Source organism: Hyposmocoma kahamanoa, unplaced genomic scaffold (assembly GCF_003589595.1).
Source record: "Hyposmocoma kahamanoa isolate Upper Pololo Valley unplaced genomic scaffold, ASM358959v1 67, whole genome shotgun sequence".
In the NCBI taxonomy this organism is placed as follows: Eukaryota; Metazoa; Arthropoda; class Insecta; order Lepidoptera; family Cosmopterigidae; genus Hyposmocoma; species Hyposmocoma kahamanoa.
The window spans coordinates 1,058,767-1,076,213 of NW_020653855.1; the positions used below are offsets into that span (position 1 = coordinate 1,058,767).

At 35.9% G+C, this 17,447-nt stretch overlaps 1 protein-coding gene across 1 annotated transcript in view; it reads left to right on the forward strand.

Moving 5' to 3' along the window:
* The window catches only part of LOC113232126, a 14,843-nt gene extending 1,184 nt beyond the window's left edge, over window positions 1-13,659 (forward strand). Inside the window, exons 2-8 of the mRNA XM_026466762.1 lie at window positions 754-894; window positions 2,003-2,242; window positions 3,377-3,475; window positions 5,996-6,238; window positions 7,605-7,674; window positions 9,391-13,096; window positions 13,568-13,659. Coding sequence (XP_026322547.1) covers window positions 754-894; window positions 2,003-2,242; window positions 3,377-3,475; window positions 5,996-6,238; window positions 7,605-7,674; window positions 9,391-13,018 — 4,421 coding nt within the window. The 3' untranslated portion in view covers window positions 13,019-13,096; window positions 13,568-13,659. The remainder of the gene's footprint in view (window positions 1-753; window positions 895-2,002; window positions 2,243-3,376; window positions 3,476-5,995; window positions 6,239-7,604; window positions 7,675-9,390; window positions 13,097-13,567) is intronic.
* Window positions 13,660-17,447: the final 3,788 nt, after the last annotated feature.

A 17,447-nucleotide genomic window follows, 5' to 3' on the forward strand; every position in this document is an offset into this window, starting at 1 on the left:
TAATATAATAAGTATAATATATATAATAAAATAAATAATATAATAAGGGAGAATGAATTCCCCAAACAATTATTATAACAAACATAGAAAGACTAAGAAAAATTCGTTCGATCCAGCTGGATTCGAACCAGCATTCTCAGGCAATTCGTGCCAGATGCTCTGCCAATTAAGAACGAACTAGCAGACCTTTCCATTTTTTCTATGTGGCAATTCTTTGTTTTTGGTTTTTAACGACTTTTTAGCCGTAGCGCCATACTTACTTACTTCGCTGGCTCAACGACCCGAAGTGGATCTTCGCCTTCGAGACAAAAAATACGCCATTTTTGTCAATCTTGTGCCAAGTCCGACGAAATTTAACATTTCTATTTACTTTCATTAAAAGATAATTATTGATTTTTTTTATTGAATTGATATATAGGAAAAGGGGGAATAGCCCCCCATAGTTACAGATATTATTTTTATTACAATAAATACAGAACATTTTTGGACTATACGGAGACGTACACACAGGTCAGTTGTTGGCGCTGTACTATTTCAGCTTTCTAACTTGTGATTTCAGTGCAAACGAGAGTTGATATTTAATAGGCCCATTTGTTTGATGAGTTGCCAGGAATAGATGGCCCTTATTTCGTCTCTGTTTCTGATTATATAGTCGATGAAGAACACACTCGAATCACACTTCAGAAACCGAGACAAAAAACTTCACTTACGTCATAAATACACCTGTAACACAATTTTTTCTCCTGTTCGCAGTATTACAACAAGCCAAAAACAATGAAGACGAGTTCAATAACGCATTGAAGATCGCGAAAGTGGAAAGTCAGATGAAGGAAAATCAGGATGATTATAAACAGGATGACGATTACGCCGTTTATAGAACCAAACGGTCTTTAGGTATAGTATAAATAAGGCAATGCACTTACGGATGATTAAAAGTCTATACTACTTTGTGACGATGTGACCTCCTTACATCGTCATTCCACTTTTTTGTCACTTTTTCTCTGGTTCCTGGCCACTTGTTTGCAAATTTTGAATCGTTCTTTAAATCCTTTGCCCCGCCATTCTCTTTTTGTCTCGTACCGTCGTCACTCCTCCCTCGATCTCGGTAGAGAGTATTTCGGCTGTAATTTTCAATTGCTTCTAATTTTGATTCTTTTACTAATTCTCAACCTAAATCATGCGCCAATTTTAATGTTGATACCAATCTGTAATTCTATATAACTCGGCCCTTTTGGGGTATCTTGTTTATATTCAACTATAAGCATATCCGTATGTAATTAAATTAGGGAGTCTTTTATAGTATTATACCTGTGTTTTTATATATCTTTTCTTGTTACAGCGTTATATTCTTTCTTTTCTTTTCCTTCAAACTATCATATAAATCTTTATGGCCCGAAGTATCCTATTTTATGTGATCTTGGTCACGGCACATTAGTGTCTTACAACCTTTTCAACCTCAAATGGCTTTGGTTGATTTCGCATAACAGCGAGAGTGTTGAATCAATCAATTTGGATAAAAATATATGGTAAAATTGAAGATATACACTGATTACTACACGGTGTGAAAACACGATTCCTAGAAATTTTCATGATAGAAAAAAAACACAAACTTACCTCGAAATTTTTCAAGAAAACCGCTCTATAGGTACATTACATGTACCAATGATTTTTTTATATCAACTGAACTAAATAGAACACGTAAATAGTATACGACATACATTTTTGAAATGGCTTTAATATCGTTGGTAAAAAAATTAATTCTGTAATAAAGCCCAAAATGAACCGTATTAGTACGGGAAAAATTTGAATTCTAGCTGCGGTAGTACCGACTCTCAATCGAGATGTTTTTCTTCCTGTCATAGGTCTGTTACAATCGACACAACGCTTTTTAAATTTGTTTTATTGATTTTAAGCGTTGTGTTTTCGAAGTATGTCTGTCCCCTGGCAGACACACAGTGCAGATGAATAACGAGTACAGAGTAATTCATGTTTATTTTTGCAGACTCATCAACATTTCAATTCCACTTAAAGAATCCAAAGATGAAACAGATACTAACAAACAGACTGAATACGTTACTAGAAGAGCTCGACATAGAAGAAACGACAAAAAGAGTATTTAAAAAAATAGCAGAAGATAAAGTAGACAATGAAAATCACATTGAAATAAATCAAGACTCGAAAGGTACATATAAAAAGGACGAAGACATACTGCATATGACATTGCACAATATTTTATTGAAAGGTAATTTTTGACGTAAATTTATACTATTTGTAATTACATGTAGGTAGTTAGTTATGTGTGGCGGTGGGTGGGTCACGTTGCTCGAAAGAATGGAGCCTGGTGTAAGGCGGTCCTCGAATGGCGACCTGGTGGAGAAAAAGCCCCAGAGGGAGACCGCAGATGCGTTAGAAGGACGATATAAAGAAAATAGCGGAGTTAAATTGGATCCAGATAGCACAGAACCGAAGGAAGTGGCAGAAACAGAAGGAGGCTCTTCTCAGCAGTAGAGCTCCTTGTGAAAGAGTTCGTCAAGGGAAGTACTGCCACCTGTTTCTGCTGCCAAGCAGTAATGTGCGCAGACACGTGGGACTTGTCAACTTATATCTCAGGGTGACGGGCACAGTGGCAGTGCCCCTCCGATCTTGGCATTCAAAAGCTCTGATGGCACTGCAACTGTTATGGACATGGTCGCGCAAAACCAGGCCCACGACATATTTGTCCCGTGACTTGGCATTATATAAAAAAGTGGCCTACACCGATGTCGTTGAGAACGGCTAGAACACAAAAACCGACAGTGTCACAAAAACCAATGTTGGTGTTACCATACACTGCCACTGTTCTTCTTGAAAATCACTTGAATTAGTCACATTGACTAAACTCTGCTACTCAGGTGAGGCAGGTCAAAAGAGAGGCAGGTGCGGTCCCTGCATAAGGTTCAATTTATACTGCCGCACAACGGCATGGAACAGAAGCATCAATTCCGCTTCGTTGCGCGAGAAGGCGCGCGCGGTTGGGCCTTGAGGCTGCGTTATTTCGTTGTCGTTTGACGTCACACTGCGCCTACTTTCGCGCACCACTTCCAGCAGATTCGCCTGGCGTCGCCCAGACTTATGTGGAAACTCCCGCGAATGCGCGAGCATTCTCGAGTACGCGCGAATTCAATAAGCTGTGTACAATATCGTTACAAAAATTCGCTTCCATTTCGTTCCACCGTTATTTAAATTGAGCCTAAGGCATGTAGTGTGCGCTGGTGTGAATTACGATTTTTAATAGTAAAGATTAGAATTATCTTTAGATCTATTTCGTAGGTGTGTAAAATAATATATTATTTTTATTAAATAGTGTTTCTTTTCCTGTGCCCATAAGGTATTTCAGGACATATGGACATGAATGAAGTGTATGGGAAAATACATACTTTGATCGGCAGTTTTCTTAAAGGACAGTTTAAAAAACCCCTAACGAACGAGACTCCAGGTATGTAAAACATATTAAATTGAAAAAAAACATTAGCACCATAAAATCTATGTGTAAAAAAACAAAAGAAAAACAGAAAATCGCGCATATCCCTTTTTGTTGCAAATTGAGTTACAAGTATAAAGAAACCACAGAACAAACTTCTTGCGATTTTTCAAAGATATTTTTTAAATTCAAATTTTCAAACATCATTTGTAATGAGTAATTAAGTTCTTCATTAAATTATCGGCCAATTCGAAGCAAATATTCTCCCGGCACGGGGATCGAACCCGCGACCTCTGCGTGGTAACCGTTCGGCCACAGAGGCAGTTCTAATCAAGCTCAATGGATAGCCACGGACAACCACTTCTCTCAACTTTTAGCAGAATACCAAACGTACAAAACCCTGCCATTGGCACTCTATCGACATACAACTGAGATTGTTTCAAATTAGCAGGCTTGGGACCGTGTGACACGTAATCAAACCGTTGGGCCTTTCTTATTTCTAATTTATATTAATGATCTTCCATTCTTTGTTAAGGAACATTGCGAAATAGTGTTGTTTGCTGATGACACATCCTTGATTTTTAAAACAGACAGACATGAGATTAACTATGACCATATTATTGATACCCTCTCTAAGGTAGTTTATTGGTTTAATGCTAACAATTTATTGCTTAATGCCAAGAAGACAAAATGTGTTAAATTTGAATTACCTAACGTAAAATCGACTAGTCCAAGCATAGAAATAAACGGAGAAAAGTTAGACCTTGTTAATAAAGCAGTCTTCTTGGGAATGACCTTAGATAGTAAACTTCAATGGTTTCCACATATATCTTCCCTGGCCAGCAGATTAAGCTCCGCTGCATACGCAGTCCGTAAATCAATCAGAATACGTGAGCTTACCGATGTTAGTACTGCTAGACTAGTTTACTTTAGTTACTTCCATAGTATAATGTCCTACGGGATTCTCATGTGGGGTAAAACGGCAGATATTCAAACCATATTTGTATTGCAAAAACGAGCGATTCGTTCTGTGTACCGTCTAGGCTCTCGGGTTTCTCTCAGAGAAAAGTTTAAGGAGACTGGTATCATGATTGTGGCATCACAGTACATTTACTCAAATATTTTATATGCCCGTAAAAATATACATATTTTCAATAAGAAAGAAGATATCCATAATATTAATCTTAGAGCTAAGTCCAAACTCATGGTACCACGATTTCGTTTAACCACGTTTCGTTTTTACAATACGATTCCGGAGCATATATTAAGTTTATCATTTCCTAAGTTTAAAAACTACATTAAAAATATTTTGATCGAAATTGAAGACTACGTGTTAGATAAAGATGTATGGAAAGACGACACGGCTCCAGAATCCACACAAATTTGATTCAAAGTGTATTCCATAGCATTTAAGTTTATTTGAAAAGAGCAATCCCTAGAGTTTCTTGCTCGTTCTTCACAGGGAGGTGAACGAGCAGTAGCTTAAATGTGACATTTTTAAGTGTAAATTTATTTTATCTATGGAATAAATAATCTTTGACTTTGTTACGATATCGTAGCGATTTAGTCGTTGAGCGGCTTTTTCGTATTCACGTGTGACAGTGAAAGTCAAAGAGTCTAATTTTAAAGTCGTTCGACCCAAATGTCGTTAAAGCGTATTCTGGTATATGAATCCAACTTAAATCGACTCTAAACGACAAGTCATACGTATTCTGCTAAACTTTTGACAGTTTTTTCAATAGACTTTCGACGACTAAATGTCAAATTTCACAATCCAAGATGTCGTTCATTAGTCCTCACGTTTCGAATCTACTCATATCAACGTTCGTTCAAGTGATACGTGATTACCCATTTTGGATAGGACTTCGATCGAACGACTACGTAACTTCAACGATATTTTGATAGCTGGAACTTACGTGAATCGCACTACTGGTTCGTTACTTAGCTCAGTTAGGGTGAGCGTCAGGCATGGTATGCTGAAGACACTGGTTTGGATCCAACCGGATCGGATTCTTCTTAGTATTCGATCTTTGTACTAATAAAATAATTAAATTGAGGCCACGCAGAGGTCCCGGGTTCGATTCCCGTCACATGACGTCACACCCGTACGATTACTCGGACTTCTCGACCGGCAAAGGCTACGAACGTTATTCAGAACACAGTTATCGAATGAAAATTACCGAGCGTCCTATTGTTCACAAAGCAAGAATGTAATATGGAATTTTTTTTATTATTTTAAATAAAATCTGGATTTTGTTCAATTTTATTAATTTATTGTAAATGCGAGACTAATGCATTCCTACATTTTAGGCCTTTAAAGTCTTAAAAATGTATATAAAAGGAAGAATAATAAAACTAATCGGGGTTCTGGAGAAATATTTGTATGGTAGCATATATTTATTTATCTCATGAGTTTGGATGTAATTTGTGGTTGTCTATGCGTGTGTCTATGACAGCCGCAATACAGGGTTAAAATGTTTAAAATAACTTGTGAAGGCAATGACTATGTTAATATTATATTGTTAAATTTTCCAGAAAAGAAAGCTATTGCCAGGGAACAGAAACACTCCGTAATACCTCCAAGACTAACTGAAGTTGAGGCAAAATTTTTCGAAGAACTTGTGAAATGTAAGGAGCTACAAAACCAAATTCAAAAACAAAGCCTTGTAAAGACTACTACAGGTACCAGTGTTATAAAAGATACGACAGTTTTAAGGAATGCTGGTTTAAATGTGAAAAATAAAGAATCAGAAACAATTAAGATACAGAAAAGTAAAGGTAAGCGTACACCATACCACCAAAAATATGTTATGAAAATCGCGGATTGGTATTTTCAATTATCGAGTATTATTAACGTGACCATTATATTTTCCTCAGAGTGGGACTAAATTTATTATTATTTCAAAAATTAAATACATGGTTATGACAGTTACGAAATGTTTAATCATCAAAAACAATAAAAAGAAGTAATTTTCTGATAAGCTAGCTTTATTTAGAGGGATTAGCAAATTTCTTAATATCAAATTACAAGGATAAATCTGTCAAAGATTTCTCATAGATGGCGCTACGACTAAAAAGTCGTTGAAAGACCAAGTACAAAGACACGACGCAAGCACATAGAAGAATTCGTGAGGTCCGTTGGTTCGTTCCGTGGCTTAGTTGGTATAGCGTCTGGCACGGTATGCAAGAAGACGTCGGTTCGAATTAGACCGGATCGAAGGAATTTTTTCTGAGTGTTTTTTCTGATTGTTCGATCTTTGTATTAATAATTATAACAAACTAGTGGAGTAATTTCACAAAAAAAAGAATTGAATATCAATTCAATAAAAATTTAATAAATTTCTTTAATTCATGAGGTTTAGAGTTTAAATCTCTTTGCAGCCGCCGTCAACCGCACATCACCGCCAAAAACAATGCACGCGCAGTACGTACGCACAACTAAAAGAACCGGGCGACAAATCTTACTCGACGCTTCGCTTTCGCGTCATCATATTAAATTTATTTCACGTGTATCCTGTTTTGTCATGCGGAACACTTTTAGGGACAGCGAGACAAGCTTAAAAGAGGAACTGTCCCGTCCAAAGCGTTTGGTCTCGTTAAGTATCAATGAAGACGGCACCGCGAGATAATGCCAAAGTGTGCGTCCGTGCACGGAGCGCGACGGGCGCGCACACATCGTTACTCCAATGAACACTATACCAAGTTAATTTTTGGACCTGGGGCCTTACCAATTAACTTTTATTACGGTTCAGTATAGGTTCGTACCGATAAAAAATGGGATGCTGATATACACTTCATGTAGCGCTGTCTCACTACCATTCATTTTAGATCCTAAACTGAATCGTAATAAGAGTTCATGGTAAGGCCGCTGGCCTGTTTTTATTTTGTTTTTTGTTTTTTATTTATATTTTTCACAAAAAACGACTTTGGTTTTTTTCCAATTTTGTTTTTTGTTTCTTTATTTTTTTTTGTCACAAAATTTCGGGAACATAATATTAGTAAATAAATATAGCTCTTTACAAAAATAACAGAAAATGACCAAAAACCAAGTTGGCGTAGTGTCCATAGGAGGTATCGACATGCGTATTAAAAAAGGTCTTATAGTCTATTATACATAGTATATCATTTATTTAATTTGTTTTAGAAAGCCCAATGCTGATCAAGACCGTAATAGATATAACCACTGCCGATACAGAGAAAGGAAACGACATATCGTACGTATATTGAAAATTTATTTAGTGAGTATGCAGCAATGATGCGTTGAATAAAATTGTATTTAAATAGTACATTGTGTATTAAAGGTGGTAAATAAGGAATTACCACATAACAATAAATACAGTGCGGAAGTGGTTAGTTAGCGTACGATGCGTGCCAACTAATAGGTCTTGAATCGAAATCGAAATACCTATCTGAGCTCAGTCCGCCATTGTCGCTTTATATGGTATGTTTGTGTCATTCTTTCGTGCAAATTTTCTAAAATCCTAGAAAAATGCCTTATTGTGCTGTTTTGGAGGGGGGGGATCTTTATATATTAGGGGACACTCCCTCCAGACTGGAGGCCCCACCCCACTAAAACCCCCCCGGATTTACCTCCCACCTGACTCTCGGGGATCAGGCGAGCAGCGAAGTGTCTTCGCCTTCTCCCCGTACGTCTGCTCCGAAGCGGGTGCGCGTCCGCCGCGTCCTCGAGCTCCCGCTCCGCAGCTTCTTTTTGCAACATAACCTCTCCGCAAAAGGAGGTCACCGCCTCCCAGGACTCCTCGCTACCGAGCATGGCGATAACCACGCCAGGCAGCGAGACGTCGCTTATTGTTTGGAGACTAAATTAATGGGTAGCCCCAATTCGTCGTCGTTCAGCAATGAACCGCTAGATGGCAGCACATTGATAGAAATTTCAATATTGAACTTTCAACGGTATGCCAACAGGGTAAAGTTTAAATTATATTAATAAATTTGAGACTACGACCAATCAATATTAAGATTTTGTAGTATTTCACATTAAGAATGTGTGAGTTTTGGCGACATCGGTTCTGATAGTAATCGAGGCATGAGGCACTTCCTTTGTTTTTTTCTTCCGTGGGAATTACGAACGAAACCCTATGTCGGAGTCGAGGTTCGTAATTCCCGTACCGGTTATGAAACATATACATTGTTTTTCATACCATTTGCAAGTAAATAGTATAATTGCATGCAGTCTAATTTGACTATAATACCCCAAATAGAACCATCAGGCCTTTTTTCTTCTCACTACAGCCATGGTCGTGTAATGAGATTTATTTGTTTCAGTTTAGTGTCCATACTTTTACACGTATTATAAGATTTGTATCTTGTAACTGTGCTAAAATAAATAAAATAAAAAAATTAAAATATAAAGCTTTTTCTGATCGGTTCAAGCACATTCACACTAATAAGTGTGATGATTCCCTAATAAGTGCCAGAACCGAATTTGTTTGCGTTTGCTAATTGATTCGACCTCCTCTTGTAAGTTTAGGTTAGGTTAGAACGACAATCATGCTTAACTGTCCCATCCCACTGGATCGTCACGACAATTTATCGTTTCACGGCAGCCGCCTTGTCGTTTGCAGATACCGGACAACGATAATAGTAGAATAATAATAAATAATAAAACTTGACGACAATAGTAGCGGCGATTATCTGTCGTCACATTTTTGTCGCGACGTTTTATTTGTCATTACCTTCGCACTTACCATTGTCTTAATAATCTGTCGTCGTAACGTCAAAAAGTCGTAAACGACAGTTAATCGTGTTGTACTATATGTGAAAACTTCATTTAAATATACAAACCATGACACTTTAAACTACACGACTATCTGTCGTCACGACATAATGGGAACGCGTACTAACTTGTCAGAGTATATATCTGAAATTTTATATTTAGTATAATATAAGTATTTTTTTAATTTTCACAGATCCTCCAACGAAAGCAGTGTAAAGGGAGTAATAAAACTATTCTACAATGGCAAATCAGTAAGAATATCACAAACGGACGAAGAAACCACAACCGTCGCTACTACAACGTCTGCTGAAATCACGACAGTAGAACCAGACATTGTACAAGAAAACGGAAGTATATTACTAACAGAAGCTTTAATAGGCAAAGCACTAAAAGAATATGTAAAGAAACATAAAATAATACACAGGACAACCAAAAAACGACCACAATCTTCCGAAACACAAACCAAACGGTTAAAGAGAAACATAAAGTTGAAAATTAACAATAAATTGAACGGACACGAAGAAGTAACTCGAAGTCCTAAACCTAATACTGAAAAGAAAGGCGACAAACCTAAAAAAGAGGACGATGAATTATTTGTTGAAATAGAAACTCACTTTGATAGTAAAGGCATAAAAGGTGAGAAGAAAAAGAAATTAATTCAAAATATTGTCGAAAAAATCCAACGAGCTATACATTCTGATCTGGATGGTATAGAAAGTAAAAAACATGCACCTGCGGTATCAGGGAAATCTGGGCATGTTTTAAAAATAAAAAAACGATTCCAGAATCCTTTAACAATAGAAGAAAACAAACTTATGAACAAGCTTATTGAGCCTTTAGATAACATTATTAACCGTCAAATGGAACCTATTAGTAAATCTGTAAGTTTGAGTGAAAGCATGCCCAAAATTTACTATAAATTGGGAGCATCTTGGAATAAAAATAGAAATGGACCTAGTTTTCTATCTAGCACCAAATCTATAAACTCAGGCGAAGAGGGTGGGACGCAGTTAGATTATAACAAAGTAATGAGAAATAACGGAATTCCACAAAGGCTGCAACAACCATTAAATAATGAAGTAGTTGATGAGAACGGCAATGCTTATTTTGACGTTGGCGATCTAAAATTTGTTATCAAAGAAGTTGATGGTACTGGATTTTCTATAGGTTTTAATCAATATGTTGCTGAAGCACCCGATCCTAAAAATATGAATGTTTTCACTGGTTTACAACAAATATTAAAGACTTACGTAGATTCCGGACGCTATGAAATTACTACTGAAGTTAATGCAAAAGGTATTCCGACATATAAAAGAATATACCACAGCATTCACGACAAAAGCCATGAAATTGTGAAACGGAATGTAGAAAGAGAAATAAGGGCTGACTTTGATGATGATGACCACGCTAATGAATATCAAACGATTTTTGACCAGAACTACTTACCATACGACACTTATCAAGAAATTTTTGAAGACAGAAGAAAAAAGGTTACTTTTTCAGTACAAAGAGAAGGAACGATAACAAATAAAACCATAACACCTATAAATAGTTACGAATTAAACAATTTGGGATTACCATTCGAAGTATATCATTCTTACCAAATGCCACTAAAAAGGAATAATACAAGAGAATTAGTTATCGATGATAAAATATTCGAGAAAAAATTGAATCCTTCACAAATTTTCATCTTAGCAAATTTGCTTTCAAGAAAAAAACGATCATTAAGTATGCACAAAAATGTTAAGACATTTACAAAGAAAGTAAGACCTGGAATGAGTACTTACATGAATGAACATCCAATCAATACAAAAGTGTTTTATAAAAACAGGAAACGAAATAAACGACAAATAGATAAAATACGTATAATAGCCTCCGACGGAATGCCTAACTTCCAAAAAAATTCAGATGAAAATGTATACGTAGTCACATCAGGTGAAAACGTCTTAGCTGACAGAGCTATTAGAGATGAAATGTCGGAACACGAACCAGTGAGCGATTTCGAAAAACCAACACAGGAAAAATTTGAATACTTCGATCCATATAGTGCTTACAATTCACAAAAAAATCCCTACGCTAATATTTTCGCAAGTAAATCAAGACATAACGTTTTAATGTCCAAATACCCTCATATTTTAATGGAAGAACTAACGAGATCTAAAGAAGACTATAACGACAAGGAATCACAAATTACTTTGAGTAAATATATGACAAATATCGGTGATATAAACTTGGAAAGCACCACGCCTAAGTTTACTACATCTATAGACGCGGCTGTAGCTCCAGTAGTGCAAGACCTTTCAGAAGCCTTAGTACCACATCCTAATTACAAATTGACAGTCAAGATTGTACCCAAGAATGAATCTGACCGTCACCCAGGTTTCAAAGAAATACATACGAGTATAAATAAGAGTGTTAATAAGAATGGAGTAGTGTTCTCATCGCAAATGAATATATCAGAAATATCGAAAGTCGAAAATTATGAAAAGGAAATGGGATTGCTACAATTAGGTAATTTTTCAAAAACAAGCTCACCATCGCCTTTGGTAAAGCAGTTGAAAGAACAACAAGAAAAAATGAAAAAGATCTTAAAACAACACACTTTAAAAATCGACGAGCAACTTGATCACTTAAAAAAAGAAAAACAAAATATAGAAAGTATAATTGTACCTGGAAAACCAGGCTTAAGAGACATTGATGATATAGACGTTTATATACCTTTAAATCCACCACAAGTGCTACATTTAAACAAAGTTGAAGCAAGGCAACTTATATCCTCCGCAATAATGAAATTACACGAAATACCTCAACTAAATGACGTTGTCAACAATACATGCACTGAAGCGAAGAACGTGGAAGGAATTGAAACCACTATTACCAAAAGGAAAAACACTCCTACAACTACTACTACTACACCCCAACCGCCGATCTCAACAACTACTCACTCAAGTATGGAAATGAGAACTACAACTCATTATATCCCACATATGCCTAGTTACCACGTACCTAGAGTAGATCCTGACAGGTTAAGGATACTAAGAACAATACAGAGAAACGAGAATTTAACACATGCAATTTTGTCAAAGATTGACAAAAATACTGATCTTTTGCAGACATTTTTACAAAAGTTGACGGAAAAGATAGACCCGGACATAAAACGTGAGCATAAACATGAAGAGCCCAAAACTGACAAGACTATTGAATTTCCAACACAAGAAAGTCCTGTTATGAATATCATACCACATCCCAAAATGCATAATATGCATTATCCATATCCAAAAGAATGGGGCCGTCAATATGTCGACCCCAATTTCTATAGAAACATGCAAATGCACTTACAAAATGGTCTACCAAACAGTATGCAAAATATACCAAATGGTTTACACAACATACCAAACGGTTTACACAATCTACCTAATCTCCAAAATTCTATGTCAAATGGTCTACAAAACATACCAAATGCACAAATGCATAATATACCTATAATGTCGATGACAAATTTACAAAATTTGAATGCAGAAGAAGGCAAAAATGATACAGATACATCTATACCATTCGTGTATGCTTATCCAAATGCATACCCATTGGCAAAACCCAACAATCCCCCAATGGCAAGCGTAGTATACCACGGACATATACATCCAAATGCAATGAAAAATTTGGTAAAAGATGGACATCCAAAAGAAATACCACATGTCAAGCATTTAACCAATAAACAAACAGAATCAGCGAATCAAACTAGATTTTTCTTTGATGATATGGATCCAGTTGCAGTAGGAATGAACTTGGGAGCGATGAATAGAAATACTACGACAACATGAAATGATACTGTTGTGGATGTTATGTTTTACATAGGTATATCATACATAGAAAGGGCGTCGCATTTATCTTTATACAATGTTTCTTTGTAAATGGGACAATGTGGGGAAATCCGAAACCTTATAATATAGAAGGAAACTGTCTTTCGAATCAATAAGTCTTTTTGTGAAAACAATTCAACACCAACTTCAGCTGTCTCGACTTTTTTCCCCGTACAATAGAATCATATAGGAAATGAAACTATTTTTCCGGATTTAAATCGCGTATATTTGTATTATTGTATTGTTGTTTTTTCAAACAATCCTTGGTTTGTTTGAAAAACAAATACGCGATTTAAATCCGGAAAAATAGTCTCATTTCCTATGTGTAACAATCACTAAAACTTAAGAACTGAATCATACTTATAAAATCTGAATAGAATCATACTTATAAAAAACTTAGCCCAAAATTAGCATTAAAAAAAATTTGTCTATTTTATTCATTTTGTATGAAAAATATTTTATAAAATTTGACCAACTTCGGCTGTCCCGATTTTTATCGTCCCATACAATGAAATTAACCCTTCATGAAATTGACTCGATTACCACAAAAAAATATTAATCAATTTTATTCATTTTCATGAACAAATTACGCTTCACCAAAAAATTTACTGCGCCAAAATTGTTTTCACAAAAAAAACAATGATTCCTAAGACAGTTTCCTTTTATCTTCTATGATTTCGGATTTTCCCATACTGTCCCGTTAAAAAAAAACATCGACTATCGTAAAATCCAACACTAGTGCTTTGTCCTTTACATTTAACAGAACCTAAATCAACCAACTAACTAACCAAGACATATTTAATTTTTGTACGTTTTTATTACAAGTAAATGTTGAAATATACTTCCATTGTCTTATTTTAATAATCTTGTTGTAACAACCTTTGCATTCTCTAGAATTGCTCGAGGAAGACGAAAGACTAAGATAGTACCATCCAAATTACCGCCTCTAAAAAAGTATTGGGATACTTGTAATCGACATCATGGACGAGTTCCAGTTCCGGGGTTAATTGGTGAACAACAGGCTTCTAAAATGCCCGGAATCCTCAGAACGAAGTGATATTTTACACCGGGGGTCGATTCAGAACCTTACGATAACTCAATTGTCAACCGATTTCTTTTCATTTTTATTCACAACACCCGAATCGAACGTCAAACTGTCGTATTAGAAACCGAACCGAAATGACGTCATATCCATACGATTACTCGAACTTCTCGACCAGCGAAGGCTATAAACGTTGTTCAGAACACAAAGAATGAATTTTGCCGAACGTCCCAATGACTTACAAATAAATGGACGACGGGTCTAATACAAAAACCACGAAAAAATGTCCCAAGTCAACCTATTCGAAATTTAAATTGTAATGTCATCGCAGTATCGCGCTGTTAGTAGAACAAATGAAGACTAAAGCGGAGTGTCGCGCTCTGTATACGATTTTAGCGCCTTACAAGTGCGGACACTTTTTAGCGCGGACCCGACGTCCATATAATTGTAAGTCAATGGAACGTCCTATTGTTTACAAAGCAAGAATGTAATATATATAGATAGATAGATTACTCGTTTATCTGCTGAATGAACACATTACATTACAAACAAGCTTATGACTTAGGTACAATAGTAATCATAAAGAAAAAGGCTAGTCTAGGTTTGAGGGTATGGTCTAGAGTATAATAAAGTATCAGGTGTAGAGTTGAATGTACTGTGTCAGCAAAAAGGGCCCGACTCAGCATTATGCCGCAGTTCAGTCGAACTACGACCCAATGTGAGCCGGTAAAAAAGAAGTAACTCAGAATAGAGAATCGACACGGAGTTAGAATGTAAGGTATGTAGGTATAATATTAATTGGAAGGTGAATAAGTTATCATATAAGCCATAAAACGTGGACAAGGTAACTGGAAAGAAAATAAAAAAAGATGAAAGATCTAAATGTGTAGTTGTATAGTAATTGTAAATGAGTGGGTGTTTTGCTTAAAGGTAACACGCCTTTGTTTGTATGTAGGTACGTAAAAAATAAGTGGAATATATGTGTGGTTTATGTTTAACTATGGCACAAAGTATTTATGGCAGGGAAAATATTTTGTAGGCAGGTAGTGTAAAAGAGATTAAGGGTAATTTGTGAACTTTGATATTTGTATCAGACACGCGTCAAAATATTCTGTGGAAAGTTTTTTAAAGTGCACATTTAAAAGAGTGAATTGATGTAAGATTTCTAATGGGCGGTGGTATGTCATTCCATATTTTGGACGCGTTGTATTTGAAACAGCCACAGAAAGCAGCCGTTTTATGTGTGGGAATAATGAACGGTGGGATATGGAAATCTCTTATTATTTTAAGTCTAGATTTTGTTCAATTTTATTAATTGATTTTAATGCAAGACTAATGCATTCCGATATTTTAGGCTAGCCTTAAAAATGTATATAAAAGGATTTTTATTTTTCTTATAATCTATTTCACCGACTAACTCCGTAAACGCTGTTGGATAAAGATATCGTATCCGAATCCTAATCAAACGTTTAACTCGGAAGGTTCTGAATATCTCGGAAAGCGACCTTCCATTCGAGAACGACACCCAATCGAACGATTCGGTTAAAATATCGAAGAGTTCTGAATCGGGATCCTAGTCACCGACTTTTGTAAGACAGGTAAGACCCCACGTAGAGTATTGCTCGAATCTCAGGGCCGGAGCTCCAAAATCAACTGCCTCAGTAGCCCAACGGTCCCAGGTTCGATTCTCGGGCCGGGAGAAATATTTGTATGGCCTACATTAACTTCTCTCGTGAGTTTGGGTGTAATTTATGGTTATCTATGTGTGTGTCCATGGCACTTGCGACACAGGGTTTCCCTAGTGCGGGACTATGGTGAGTGTGTGCGTTATTATTAAAAACAAACCAGCTTGATCACTTGACTGCACCTTAACTTAACATCCAACGTCTTCTTCTGTGTCTTTCTTCGTAATTTAACTTTTAGTGGCATTGCAAATAATCAGGTGCACGACTTGTTCGCCCCGTCACCATGTGAGATAATGGCGAAGCCTTTAGCTATTGTTTATAAAAACAAACGCTATCGAGTAACACAAAAATGTATACATGAATCTATAGAAAGATACAGTATAAACTTTTATGCATGGAGTATCTCAGATGGAGCGAGAAACTATAATGGCCGACATAGCTTACAAAATCAGTAAGAAATAATAATAATAAGACATTTATTCATAAGCACATTTACAATAAAATGGTTAACAGTAAAGAGTTTCGGAAATGTGGACTCGAGTACCAATGAAAAGGATGGAACCTCAGCACTACTGCTGCTTTTCAGGTTCCACCTTCATACATGGACATCCGCTGCTGACAATTGTCAATCACCACAGGAATTACATTTGAAATTTATAAGATATGTTTAAAATTAATTTATTATTTCGATGAGCACACAAGTATATATATATATTACATGTAAAAGAACATTAAATACCGGACACAAACGGTACTGGAACAGGTCTCAACTTCTTAAGTAAGCTTAGTGGCACGCACGACTTGCTCTTCCTGTCACTTGATATGTAAAAAAAAACCAAACCTCAAAACAAGCCGTTTACTGTTTGAAGAAAAATTTACTTATAAGAAACTAGCGTTAGTTAATTATACTGTAACTGTCGATATATTTACGTAATCATTTAAAATATAATTTAAGATGTTAATTAATCCTAGCAATTTAAATGAGTAGTTCAGTTGTTCACATCTTACACGTGCGCCATATTGTATGATCGAGTAAGTATAACTCAACTTATAAATATCCTGTAGGCTTTCTTTGAGAAAGACAAAAAAAGCGTTTCACGGTCGAGAAGTGAACAACTCTAGTTCTCCTTCATATTGTGAAAATCGGTGTGAGTGAGAAACTATTATACTCGGTGAGTGCCTGCAGATATTATATACCTTAATATACTTCTTAGACATTACGCTTCTGCTGTGTATGTAATTGGATGTTTTGCCAAATTATTTATAAAATATAGGAATTACATAATAACCTTGTTCGCCATTATACTCGATATGATGCCAATAGACATTTATATTTACTGAATTATATCTAACATGCCTTATTTAATGTACTGCCCAAGAAGTTACTCAACTAATAAATTATCTTTATACCTAATGTTGAACAGTTTCATTTACTAGATAATTAATTATATTGTTTATAGTCATCTGTAATATGTCTCGATTAAATGTAATTAATTAAATGCCTCATCTGGGACTAGAGGTTTCCTGTACCTTGACTACCAGAGCTACGAGAATTCACTCCTGAGGATTACCCAAAACCTCGATTCAGAACTCTTCGATAGTTTAACCGAATCTATCGATTGGATATTGTTCTCGAATCGAAGGGCGCTTTCCGAGCCATCAG